The sequence below is a fragment of the Salmo salar genome, chromosome 18 (genome assembly GCF_965601325.2).
Source record: "Salmo salar chromosome 18, fSalSal1, whole genome shotgun sequence".
NCBI classification, from domain to species: Eukaryota; Metazoa; Chordata; class Actinopteri; order Salmoniformes; family Salmonidae; genus Salmo; species Salmo salar.
In genome coordinates this window covers 24,772,435-24,785,000 of record NC_138308.1, presented here as the reverse complement: position 1 = coordinate 24,785,000, position 12,566 = coordinate 24,772,435, and the positions used below count along the sequence as shown (strand labels likewise).

At 42.6% G+C, this 12,566-nt stretch overlaps 2 protein-coding genes across 2 annotated transcripts; one reads left to right on the top strand and one right to left on the bottom strand.

Moving 5' to 3' along the window:
• The first annotated feature begins 3,402 nt into the window (after positions 1-3,402).
• LOC106577138 (early growth response protein 2b) lies at positions 3,403-5,078 on the top strand. Its single transcript, XM_014154902.3, has one exon. It carries the CDS (start codon positions 3,531-3,533, stop codon positions 4,263-4,265), a length of 735 nt encoding a protein of 244 aa, XP_014010377.2. The 5' UTR covers positions 3,403-3,530; the 3' UTR covers positions 4,266-5,078.
• A 560-nt stretch (positions 5,079-5,638) lies between these two features.
• On the bottom strand, positions 5,639-7,003 carry aedo (2-aminoethanethiol dioxygenase). Its single transcript, NM_001140795.1, is given in 1 exon segment — positions 5,639-7,003. A coding segment is annotated over 1 exon segment (747 nt). The 5' UTR covers positions 6,723-7,003; the 3' UTR covers positions 5,639-5,975.
• Between the last annotated feature and the right edge of the window lie 5,563 nt (positions 7,004-12,566).

Below are 12,566 nucleotides of genomic sequence, written 5' to 3'. Positions count from 1 at the left end.
CTCTCTTCTCTCCTCTATATCTCCTCTCTCTCTCCTTTCTTCTCTCTCTCTCTTCTCTCTTTCTTCTCTCTCCTCTCTCTGTTCTCTCTTTCATCCCTCTCTCTATTCTCTCTCTTCTCTCTCTCTTCTTCTCTCTCTCTTCTCTCCTCTCTCTCTCTGTTCTCTCTTTCTTCTGTCTCTCTCTCTCCTCTCTCTCTCTCTCCTATTATCTCTCATCTCTCTCTTCTCTCTCTATCTTCTATCTTCTCTCTCTCTTCTTTCTCTCTCTTCTCTCTGTCTTCTATCTCCTCTCTCTTCCATCTCCTCTCTCTCTTCTCTCCTCTCTCTCATCTCTCTTCTCTTTCTCTTCTCTCTTTTTTTATCTCTCTCTCTTCTCTGTCTCTTCTCTCTCTCTGCTCTCTCTCTACTCTTTCTTCACTCTCTCTCTTCTCTTTCTCTCCTCTCTCTTGTCTGTCTCTTCTCTCCTCTCCCTCTCTCTCTTTCTTCTGTATTTCTTCTCTCTCTTCTCTGTCTCTCCTCTCTCTTATCTGTCTCTTCTCTCCTCTCTCTCCTCTCTCTTATCTCTCCTCTTCTCTCCCCCTCTCCTCTCTCTCTCTTCTCTTCTCTCTCTCTTCTCTCCTCTCTTCTCTCACTCTCTCTTCTCTCTCTCTTTTCTCCTCTTCTCTCCTCTCTTCTCTCTCTCTTCTCTCTCTCTTCTCTCTTCTCTCCACTCTCTCTTCTCTCTCTTCTCTGTCTCTCCTCTCTCTTATCTGTCTCTTCTCTCCTCTCTCTCTCCTCTCTCTTATCTCTCATCTCTCCCTTCTCTGTTTCTCTCCCTTCTCTCTTTCTCTTTTCTCTGTCTCTCCTCTCTTCTCTCCTCTTCTCTCCCCCTCTCCTCTCTCTCTTCTCTCCTCTCTTCTCTCCTCTCTTCTCTCCTCTCTTCCTCTTTTCTCCTCTTCTCTCCTCTCTTCTCTCTTCTCTCTCCTCTCTTCTCTCCACTCTCTCTTCTCTCCTCTCTCTTTTCTATTCTCGTCTTATTTAAGTAGGTCTATCATGTTCAATTGGACAAGTGTTAAAGTTGTTGCTGGTGTTATAGACAATATGAAAAAGCCTATGCACTATTTTTTTGTGTCTCCTACATTGTCATATTGGGTATAGAAAATGACATACATTAGCCTACAGTGGCATATGTGGAAAGTTTCCAGTCTTTTAAGGATTCCTACCTTCGGAAACAAATATGCCAACAACTTCTAGGGAGTATGATGTCATTACGAACATGTCAGACACATTTTGCATATTAAGACCAAAGATCATCTCCATTATCAGGAGACAGTGTCCCCTGTGACAGAATAGCAATTAGCTCTACTTGCGTGAGGAGCAGTCTCATTACCTGTGTGTCATAGTGGACGTGCAGGGCTTGAGACAGTGTTTAAAGGGCTTCCCCTTGCTTTATCACTATCTACCACAGCCCTTGGATCAACAACCCTGTCACATGTAAACCTACAGACATCAGCCAGGTGTCATTTACACCAACGGAGGGCAGCTTGCTGAGAAGAGAGGAAGGGGTTACTGTCCCAAGATGATCCCTTCAATACAGTGGGGTCTTGAGTAGGTGGAGAGATATGTCATACATATTTTCAGTCTATACATATGGGCAACCCATAACTCAAGATTCACAAATGATTAATAGCCTATCTAATGAACCTCCTATACACTGGCTACAAATGGGCCAACTTTAAATAGACAACTCTAAATGGACAACTCATGGCACTACATATATAGTGCACAAATCATTTATAAACAGTCATACTACATAAAGGATGCTATAGGCTAAGGAATATGTCTTATAAAGCATCCTGAAGCACATGCCTAATTTAGGGTTTATGAAGGCTTCATGAATGTGTTGTTTACCTATACGTATTTTTCAACAATAACAAAAAAACATGTACGTAGATAAAGCACTTCGATCAATTCAAGTTTCCATTTTTGCAAAATGTTAGCCCAGACTATAAAAGGATATAGAACGATAAATGGCTATAGAATGATAAATTAATATACTTAATTTAACCAACTGATCCAACTTTCCTAAGGAACGCTCCACTCTAAACCACAGTGCCAAACGGAAGTCGCTCGTCTCGTATGTTTCTGTGTGGGCTTCTTCCTTGGCACGACCCGATATTTCATGAACCCCAATTTAGCGGATGTATTCCATATAAGTAAAAAGAGGGTGTCGTCTATTAAACCGGATAAATCCATTTTTGGTGAAGTGTTACCGGAATTCCTGCAAGCTTTTGGCAGCATACCGATTATTATATTGATAATAAAATAGGCCATACATGTGTTAATATTTACTCAACTTAAACAGGCTAACAACAACGATGCAAAAATATAAGTAATTTTGGTTATGTATTTTTTTTATTCATTGACAAGTGTTCTTTGATGTCGTCATCAAGCCTGAGGCCCAACCCTAGCCCAACCTTTTCCCTTATTAACCACCAAGTCCTTGTATGGTCAGTGACGTTCGGGACATTCAGAGACTCCCTTTAAATGCATATTACAATATTGCATCCCCATAATATATCGAGATGAGATGATATTTCCCATGCGTAGGGGACACATTATGATATGGCAGTGAATACAGCATTAGAGAGTTTTTACCATGACAGCTGAAGGTTATATACTGTGTGCGTAAAGGCGCGTAAAGGCTTGAAGCGCACAGTCTTGTCAAAAAAATGACAGCTAAAACCATTGACAAAGTTTGGTTACCCACCAGTAGTTTTATACGAGACATTCAAGAGGTAATCTATTCAATGGAAGAGGAAATATCCGCATCATTGCCAGAGACGGGAACTGGGTTAAAAGGTGAGTCATATTGGAAACAGCGCGGCCAATTGGGTGAAACCGAGGGGGGTAAGAATTCATTTAATATATTTTTGTTAAATATTCATTTCTATTTTGCTGTTATGGCCAATAGAAAAGAAGCCATATGTCCTCATCAACTTTACAAAAACTTTAGGATTAAAATGCATTATTAGTCATATTTGAAATTATCCTAAATTGAGGATAATCCATATTATTGGTCAATATTAATCAAGTAGATGGTCTGCTATGGTAAATCAATGTATTTTTTCTAAATCGTTATGTGACTTCAAACCTCCTACATACCCATTACAAAACCACAAAGTGGTGCGCAACCGCGCGAAAAACAAAAAGCGTTAAAGTAAAAACCCTTGCGTAAAAGCAATAATCAGCGGTTTTTGGACACATAACTAACATTTATTTTTCTTTGCTTCGCAGGTGACTGTTTTAGTGAAGAAAAGGGCACCCTCGAGTTGACTTACCACGGCAACTTTACGCAGCCACCGCGCACTCAGGCTGTGGCATACACCGGGAAGTTCTCGATCAATTCTAGAGGTGTAGGAGGATACTGGAGTCCCGGGGGTGCCATTAACGTAGCTAGTGCTGACATAAGGGTGGCAGCTTCGTCCCTGGTGTCTGCTTTGCCCTCGTCTGAACCACCAAACCTTTACGCAGGAACTGTGAGCTGCACCATGGCGCAGAGTCAACACGATATAAACCACATGTATGCTACGCCGTCTTACTCTTGTACCGGGGAAATGTACCAGGATCAATCAACCTACCTGGCAACGTCGACCTGTCCCATGTCTTATCCACAGCCGTCATACTCATCCTATACATCACCAAAGTCGACAGTGGACAGCGCACTCTTAAACATCATGCCTGACTACAGCGGGTTCTTCCAGCCAAACTGCCAACGAGACATCCAGGCATTTCCTGACAGGAAAGCGTTACCATATTCACTGGACTCTCTGAGGGCTCCACCACCTCTGACACCTCTGAACACAATAAGGAATTTTACGCTTGGGGGACCTGCGACAGAGGGCCCCTGTCCACCAAATCCCTATAACACTCCGAATTTACCCCTGAGGCCAATATTGAGACCGAGAAAGTATCCAAACCTCCCAAGCAAAACGCCTGTCCATGAGCGACCATACCCTTGCCCAGCAGAGAGCTGCGATAGGAGGTTCTCGCGGTCGGACGAGCTGAGCAGACACGTCAGGATCCACACAGGGCACAAACCCTTCCAGTGTCGGATCTGCATGCGCAGTTTCAGTCGCAGCGACCACCTCACTACACACATCCGGACACACACTGGAGAAAAACCCTTCTCCTGCGACCACTGTGGAAGAAAGTTTGCCAGGAGTGATGAAAGAAGGAGACACACGAAAATCCACTTAAGACAGAAAGAGAAAAAGTCATCATAATGAACCAGGCAGAATGTTTTTTAACATTCAGATAAATGATGTTTCCCTGCAGCACCAAGTAATTAAATAATATCCTAATCAAACATTCACACAGAATTTAGCAGACTAGGGTTAATTAGGGTGACTAATGCATTTGGATATATGGTGCTGAATGAATAACAACATAAACGGACGGAGCTATCACATTTATATTAGGTATAGAATACATTTTTCATAACTTAACTGTAAATGTGCACAAACACAAGTGCTCAGTATAGAAAGTGTTTAAATAGAGTAGGTGGGGAAATAGTCACAGAGATGCTGAATAACAGGCAAGCAGCAAGACTCAGCTCCAACACTGAGGGGTATCAGCCAGCAAGTAGCCTCACTTTTGCCAGTGTTGAGAGACTTCCCACAATAGATGAGACCATGATGGGTATTCCTGCATTATAGCTGGAAAAGGAGTGCCATGACCAATATCACCGAGCTGAGTGGTCTGGCCAGGGGCGTGTGTGTTCTGTATATTATCCTCACATCCAGTTTTGAGAGTGGGGGGTTAGAGTCCCATGTGTAAAAACTGGATCCCTGTACTGTCAAGAGAGACAATTAAGAACTGAACTGTTTAAGTTTTCATTTTTTTAAATCTCCTGTTACTTGTTGGATGAAGATGAAAGTAAAATCTGTGTAAGATCATTACAGAAAGTAACTAAGGGGAAATACGTTTATTTTACATGCGTCATTTTACGTGTTTTTACACACTGAGCATTGTTCTTTAACTGACTTGATGCTTCTTGCAATAAATGTAGAATGTGTTGTCATTGGTGACAAAGATAACTGCTTGTTTGTGTGTTTGTTCATTGTTTCACAAATGCATTCTTAAACCTAATCCAAATTAAATAACCGGGCAAAGGACATGGTTTATTATTTAAAAAAAGAAATCCACTTTGTGTTGTAGAATGTTTTTTTGTTGTCTAATTTTGGTCATTTGAAAGTAGACTATAGGCTACTGTATAGGTCAAGGTTTATGCTGTAAAAACTCCAACTGTACAGTGAGCTACGAGTCACATTGTCCTTCTGAGGTAATACCCAGTATGTCCACAAGAGGCCCCTGGGCCACAAGCAATGAATTCAATAGTGCTCTCCTAAAAGCACAGCACATTGAGCCAAGCTCCCAAAATGATGAAGCAAGCAAGGTTAGTATGGGTTTTAAGTTTAATTAGGGAAGCTCAATTAATGAAGCAATTTATAAAATGGTCATTCAGTAATCCATGTCCCATGGGACTAACTCAAATAATGGAGTTTGATCCAATCGAAACATGCTTAGAGCAAATCATGGCTTTTGACATTTTAAAGTGCTTGAACACCACCATTTAGTCAGTGCATTTTTTTTTTTATCTACCTTTGTTTTATTTTGAGTAATGTGTATGGTTTCAGTTCATTTCAAGACATGAAATGCTTATCAAAAATTCACATACATTAGAGATGATGTGCAAAGATCACAATTTATCAACTGCTTAAGTACTTTCATTACAGGCAGAATGCTTAGTCCAACTTAGGATAAGTGCTTTTAGCTCACAAGACATGTTTTCCCATTACACAGCACTGTGACACATCCCATTCCATAATCCATCACTGTAGGAATCATGATCGTCACACATTTACATATTGTTTTCACATGGTCCTGAGAATCAATGGTTCACAAATCAATTCAGCGTTCATAGCTAGTGCGCTTCAGATCTTCACTTCAGGGCCGGGGTATGGTTCACCACCACACCAGAATTCAGAAGGTTGGGATACTTCCATCAGCCAAACTTCTTTTTGACCCTCTGCCTTTTTGTCCTCAGAATCCGAGGCAGACTGCAGAACTTTGTAATAATGACAGTCTCTCCCGTCGTCTGGATCATATGGGGGTGCCAAAATATCGAGGAAAGCGGTGGGCCCATCGACTGCATCGATTTGGTGAAGGTTGTTTCGGTCAGGGGTCAAGATACACGGTCCGCTTTCTTCTGTAAACTCCCCGACAGACCCGAGTATCGACCTCAGCGCACCTCTCTGAAAAGGTAGCAGGGGAGGGTTGAACTGCGTGTCACTGGCCACGCTAGTTGATTTGTCCAACCTGTCAAAACAGGTGATCCTGACCTTGCCATACAAAACTTTCAACATTCCGTACATTCCCGGGTGGTCGTGCAAGGGGATGGAAGCACCGCTCTTTAGCAGAAACACCCCCATGCTGAATTCGTCTGTCTCGCATATGTGCATGTATGTGACCGGGGGGTTGTGTGGCAAAGGCGTAGAAACGCTGTCAACTTTCCTTGGAGCTATCTTCAGATCCGCAGCTCTGATTTCGGTCATGAGGCTTTGGAGTTTACATTGATTACCCAAAAACGCTTTATCACCGAATGAAGACGGGGTTCTAAAAGTTACAAGCGCCTGTCTAGCAATTTTCTGTACGATGGAGGTCATGTTGTCTCGAAGCATGATCGCTAACTAGCCCGTGAAGCGCTGTCCTGTAATTCTACACAAGTCTCGCGCTTGCTAGCTTTAGCAGCAGGCAAGGGCTTCAAGCACAGCTGCCGATGATTCTGCCTGCCTCTCTCTCCTTGATAATGATTGATTAAACCCAGTGAAATATGACAACTTCACATTCAAATGAATAAAAAAATAAAGAAGAAAGTCTAATACAATTTTAAGTGAGGGGTACACTGCCTGGCACAACCGCAAATGTATCTCCCATCACACCATTCATGGATATCTTTCACACACGTCCGCAAAGAAAATGCTTCGTACGTAACGCGGGGCATCATGGGAAATGTGGTTTAATAATGGACTGTATTAGTATTTATCTTCCCCCAAAACACATAATTATTAGATAAAAAAATAATGCATATGAAATGTGTATGCTATTTTTTATGATACTGTTTTCAATTACACGTCTTAAATAATATATCATTGTGAGAGATAATACTATTACTTAATTATGTACTACAATAACCAAAATACCATTCCTCATCTCATTAAAGGGGAACAGCAGTGAGGTTCTTGACCTTTCTACGTAAGTTTACTGATTCTGGACCATACAGAGAGCAGCAGTGCCAGCAGTTTAGTATGAGTACGCCTACCATATAAGGCCTACCATATAAGACTAAACTCGTTTATTATTCTATCAATGGAAAAAGCTGAGCAGCATTAGACTTTGAAAGAATGGTAGAATTTCCTCCGGAAAATAAGAGGGTCTATTAATCTCACCCAGCAGCAAGCCCAATGTAGGTTATGACAACCGAATTGCCTTTTAACAATTTGGCCACCCAAATGTATTTTATGAATCATGTGTGACCTGTCGTGGAAGCTATTTTGCATGTTATCTAAAAAGAGTGACAGATGGTGGCACATTTGGTAATCGTTCCTCATCAGGTTGTTTTTTGTTCTTTCGCTCCAGAATTCTCAATATTCAGAGCACGCACACACACACCCATGACAGTCAACTTTAAAATCTAAAAATAGGATACACTCATGTATAGGAAATTAAACAAACGCCTCCGTCCATTCCCTTGTTCCTCTTCTTCTTGGCTCCCAGATCAGCGTATTCCAGCAACAGATCATTTTATGCATAGCCTAACCACATTATAAATGGGTTTTGCACCCTTGATTGAATAGGTTGATACCCTATTTGGGGTTTGTGTGAGGTATCAACTCAATGGAAGCAGGTGGAAACTCTGGAGAGCTAAATTTAAAGCAAAGCTTAGCAAGAAGCATAGTTAAAGCAAGAGGACTCTGTCATGCCTCCTTGCTTCCATTGTGGTGTTTCTGTCCAAGCAAAACAAGCACGATTTATATATGCAAGAAGCTGTTTATTTCTGGACTTGTTTTGCCAGCAAACCCCACACGCCACTTGTATATTTATCACTGTGTCTTAGAAATTCTGCGAGAGCAGCAGTAGCATCTTTGAAAACAACATCAAGGTTATGCTTCTGGGCCTGCAATGAGTTGTGGAGGACTCCACTTGGCTTGATTTGTTGTGAAACAGCAGTATGGTAATAGGGCATTGTTGCAGTTAAATTACATAGGACTATTTGGGGTTTGATCTTAAACAGATATCCACTGTGCTTTGGCAAGACTAGCCTATATCCCCAAAAACTCTTCACATCAAATGCTACACTTGGGCAATAAACAGGATTGATGTTTTCCAGAATCACTCTCAAGGTCATGATGGATATAATGTGCTTAGAGTTGTCGGGTCTCTCAAACCAGAGTCAATGTGTGCTCTCCCGACACTCCGCTGGGTATTTGCAGGAAGCAGGGCTGTTGTACAGTCTCCACACATGCTATCTTATCCCTAAGGATGAATAAGGAGTGGCTAACTGCTAACTGACACAGTCTTATTAACAACTTCTACTTATAGCCCCAATCTTTGTTAGTGAACAGTTGGTCCCAACAACAGCATTTTTTTTATTTTATTCATTTAACCTTTATTTTTGCCTATGCAAGTCAGTTAAGAACAAATTCTTATTTTACAATGACGGCCTACCCCGGGCCAAACCCTCCCCTAACCCGGACGACGCTGGGCCAATTGTGTGCCACCCTATGGAACTCCCGATCACGGCCGGTTGTGATACAGCCTGGGATCGAACCAGGGTCTGTAGTGACGCCTCTAGCACTGAGATGTAGTGACTTAGACTGCTGCGCCAATCGGGAGCCACTATAAGGTAGAGGGCTTGAGAGGACCGATCAGTTATTATTACACTGACATTGTATTATTACACTGACATTGTACTATTACACTGACATGGTATTTTTACACTGACATGGTATTATGACACTGATACTCGGGGCAACATCAGTTGACAACATTGGTTTTGTCTCCTTCTGTTACCACAGTTTATATGGAACATATCAATTGTAGATACAGTGCCTTCAGAAAGTATTCAGACCCCTTGACTTTTTCCACATTTTGTTACGTTACAGCCTTATTCTACAATGGATTAAATAAACAAAACAGCTGAGCAATCTTTACACAATACCCCATAATGAAAAAGCAAAAACACGTTTTTGGAAAAACAAAAATACCTTATTTCCATAAGTATTCAGACCCTTTGCAAGGAGACTCAAAATTGATCTCAGGTGCATCCTGTTTCCATTGATTATTCTTGAGATGTTTCTACAACTTGATTGGAGTCCACCTGTGGTAAATTCAATTGATTGGACATGATTTGGAAAGGCACACACCTATATAAGGTCCCACAGTTGACAGTGCATGTCAGAGCAAAAACCAAGCCATGAGGTCAAAGTAATAGTCCATAGAGCTCCGAAACAGGATTGTGTCGGGGCCCAGATCTGGGGAAGGGTACCAAAAAATGTCTGCAGCATTGAAGATCCACAAGAACACAGTGGCCTCCATCATTCTTAAATGGAAGAAGTTTGGAAGCACCAAGACTCTTCCTAGAGCTGGCCGCCCAGCAAAACTGAGCAATCGGGGGAGAAGGGCCTTGGTCAGGGAGGTGACCAAGAACCCGATGGTCACTGACAGATCTCTAGATTCCTCTGTGGAGATGGGAGAACCTTGCAGTAGGACAACCATCTCTGCAGCACTCCACCAATCAGGCCCTTATGGCAGAGTGGCCAGACAGAAGCCACTCCTCAGTAAAAGGCACATGACAGCCCCCTTGGAGTTTGCCAAAAGGCACCTAAAGACTCTCAGACCATGAGAAACAATATTATCTGGTCTGATGAAACCAAGATTGAACTCTTTGGCCTGAATGCCAAGCATCACGTCTGGAGGAAACCTGGCACCATCCCTATGGTGAAGCATTGTGGTGGCAGCATCATGCTGTGGGGATGTTTTTCAGCGGCAGGGACTGGGAGACTAGTCAGGATCGAGGCAAAGATGAATGGAGCAAAGTACAGAGAGATCCTTGATGAAAACCTGCTCCAGAGTGCTCAGGACCTCAAGTTCACCTTCCAAAAGGACAACAACCCTAAGCACACAGCCAAGACAACGCAGGAGTGGCTTCGGAACAAGTCTTTGAATGTCCTTGACTGGCCTAGCCAGAGCCCAGACTTGAACCCGATCAAACATCTCTGGAGAGACCTGAAAATAGCTGTGCAGAGAAGAATGGGATTAACTCCCCAAATACAGATGTGCCAAGCTTATAGAGTCATACCCAAAAAGACTCTATGCTGTAATCGCTGCCAAAGGTGCTTCAACAAAGTACTGAGTAAAGGGTCTGAATAATTATGGAAATGTGATATTTCAGTTTAGAATTTTTTCTAAATTAGTAAAACATTTCTAAAAACCTGTTTTTGCTTTGTCATTGTGGGGTATTGTGTGTAGGGAAAAATCTATTTAATACATTTTAGAATACAGCTGTAATGTAACAAAATGTGGAAAAAGTCAAGGGGTCTGAATACTTTCAGAAGGCACTGTAAATCAGATAAAAACAACAACTCATTGACGACAAAGTATTCTAGGGTGAAGGGGGGCAAAATCTTGCATGCACTACATTCTGTCAACAGAGAAACATTTGAAAAACGCTATTGAATGCAAAAAAAGTCATATTTGTCATCACTGATTGTCTTTCTGACTTTGTTTCATGCTTAAGAATCCAGCCCACTGGTTTCATAAAGCCCCTTAATGTGTTTACACAGCTTCCAAGGAAAACAAAGGTTCTGGCCGGAGCCTTGGATCCAAGCTGGCCTTTCAGGGAGAAAAAGAGGAAGAGGGATAGAGAGAGGGAGGCGGGGAGAAGATTGAGCTTAAGATTTGGTTTGCAAGTGCAGGGCCTCCTGGCCCCAATCCACTAACAGCTCATTCTCTCTGCTTGTTTCCTCTCGACATAGGGTCCCTGCACTGTGACCAGGGGACTCCGAGGACTTGGGCTCTGTTACTAATGGGGCTTGTTTCCTATTTGAGAGTTTTATTATCTCTGGCAGAGGAATATTCAAACATTCTCGCTGGCCAGGCCCACTGACTTCATATGCTCGATTTCATATTGTCCGTTTGAGTTCGTGTTACAGGGTGAAAAGTTATGATTGAGCAGATATTTAGACTTAACCAAGGTGGCTTTATGAATCCTATAGTCAAGGTGACATATAAATAAAATTATAAATACAGAGCCAACGAGATACTGATATACACTATACACTACATTACCAAAAGTGTGTGGACACCTGCTCATTGAACATCTCATTACAAAACCATGGGCATTAATATGGAGTTGGTCCCCTTTGCTGCTATAACAGCCTCCACTCTTCTGGGAAGGCTTTCCACTAGATGTTGGAACATTGCTGTAGGGACTTGCTTCCATTCAATCACAAGAGCATTAATGAGGTCGGGCACTGATGTTGGGCGATTAGGCCTCGCTCGCAGTCGCCGTTCTAATTCATCCCAAAGGTGTTCGATGGGGTTGAGGTCAGGGATCTGTGCAGGGCAGTCAAGTTCTTCCACACCGATCTCGACAAACCATTTCTGTATTGACCTCGCTTTGTGCACAGTGACATTTTTATGCTGAAACGGCAAAGGGCCTTCCCAAACTGTTGCCACAAAGTTGGAAGCACATAATCCTATAGAATGTCATTGTATGCTGTAGCGTTAAGATTTCCCTTCGCTGGAACTAAGGGGCCTAGCCCAAACCATGATAAACAGCCACAGACCATTATTCCTCCTCCACCAAACTTTACATTTGGCACTATGCATCAGGCAGCGTTCTCCTGGCATCCTCCAAACCCATATTTGTCCGTCATACTGCCAGATGGTGAAGCGTGATTCATCACTCCAGAGAACACGTTTCCACTGCTCCAGAATTCTCCAGCCGACGTTTGGCATTGCGCATGGTGATCTTAGGCTGTGTGATCTTAGGCTTGGCCATATAAACCCAATTCATGAAGCTTCCGACAAACAGTTATTGTGCTGGCGTTGCTTCCAGAGGCAGTTTGGTAGTCGGTAGCGAGTGCTGCAACCGAGGACAGATGATTTTTACACGCTAGGCGCTTCAGCACTCGGTGGTTCAGTTCTGTAAGCTTGTGTGGCCTACCACTTCGCAGCTGAGCCGTTGCTGCTCCTAGACGTTTCAACTTCACCATAACAGCACTTACAGTTGACCAGGGCAGCTCTAGCAGGGCAGAAATTTGACGAACTGACTTGTTGGAAAGGTGGCATCCTATGACAGTGACACGTTGAAAGTCACTGAGCTCTTCAGTAAGGCCATTCAACTGCCAATGTTTGTCTATGGAGATTGTATGGCTGTGTGCTTGATTTTATACACCTGTTAGCAACGGGTGTGGCTGAAATAGCCAAATCCACTTATTTGAAGGGGTGTCCACATACTT

What these genes read in the sequence shown, in the direction of transcription:
- LOC106577138 (XM_014154902.3), top strand. Translation starts at nt 3,531, where the DNA reads ATGGCGCAGAGTCAACACGATATAAACCACATGTATGCTACGCCGTCT.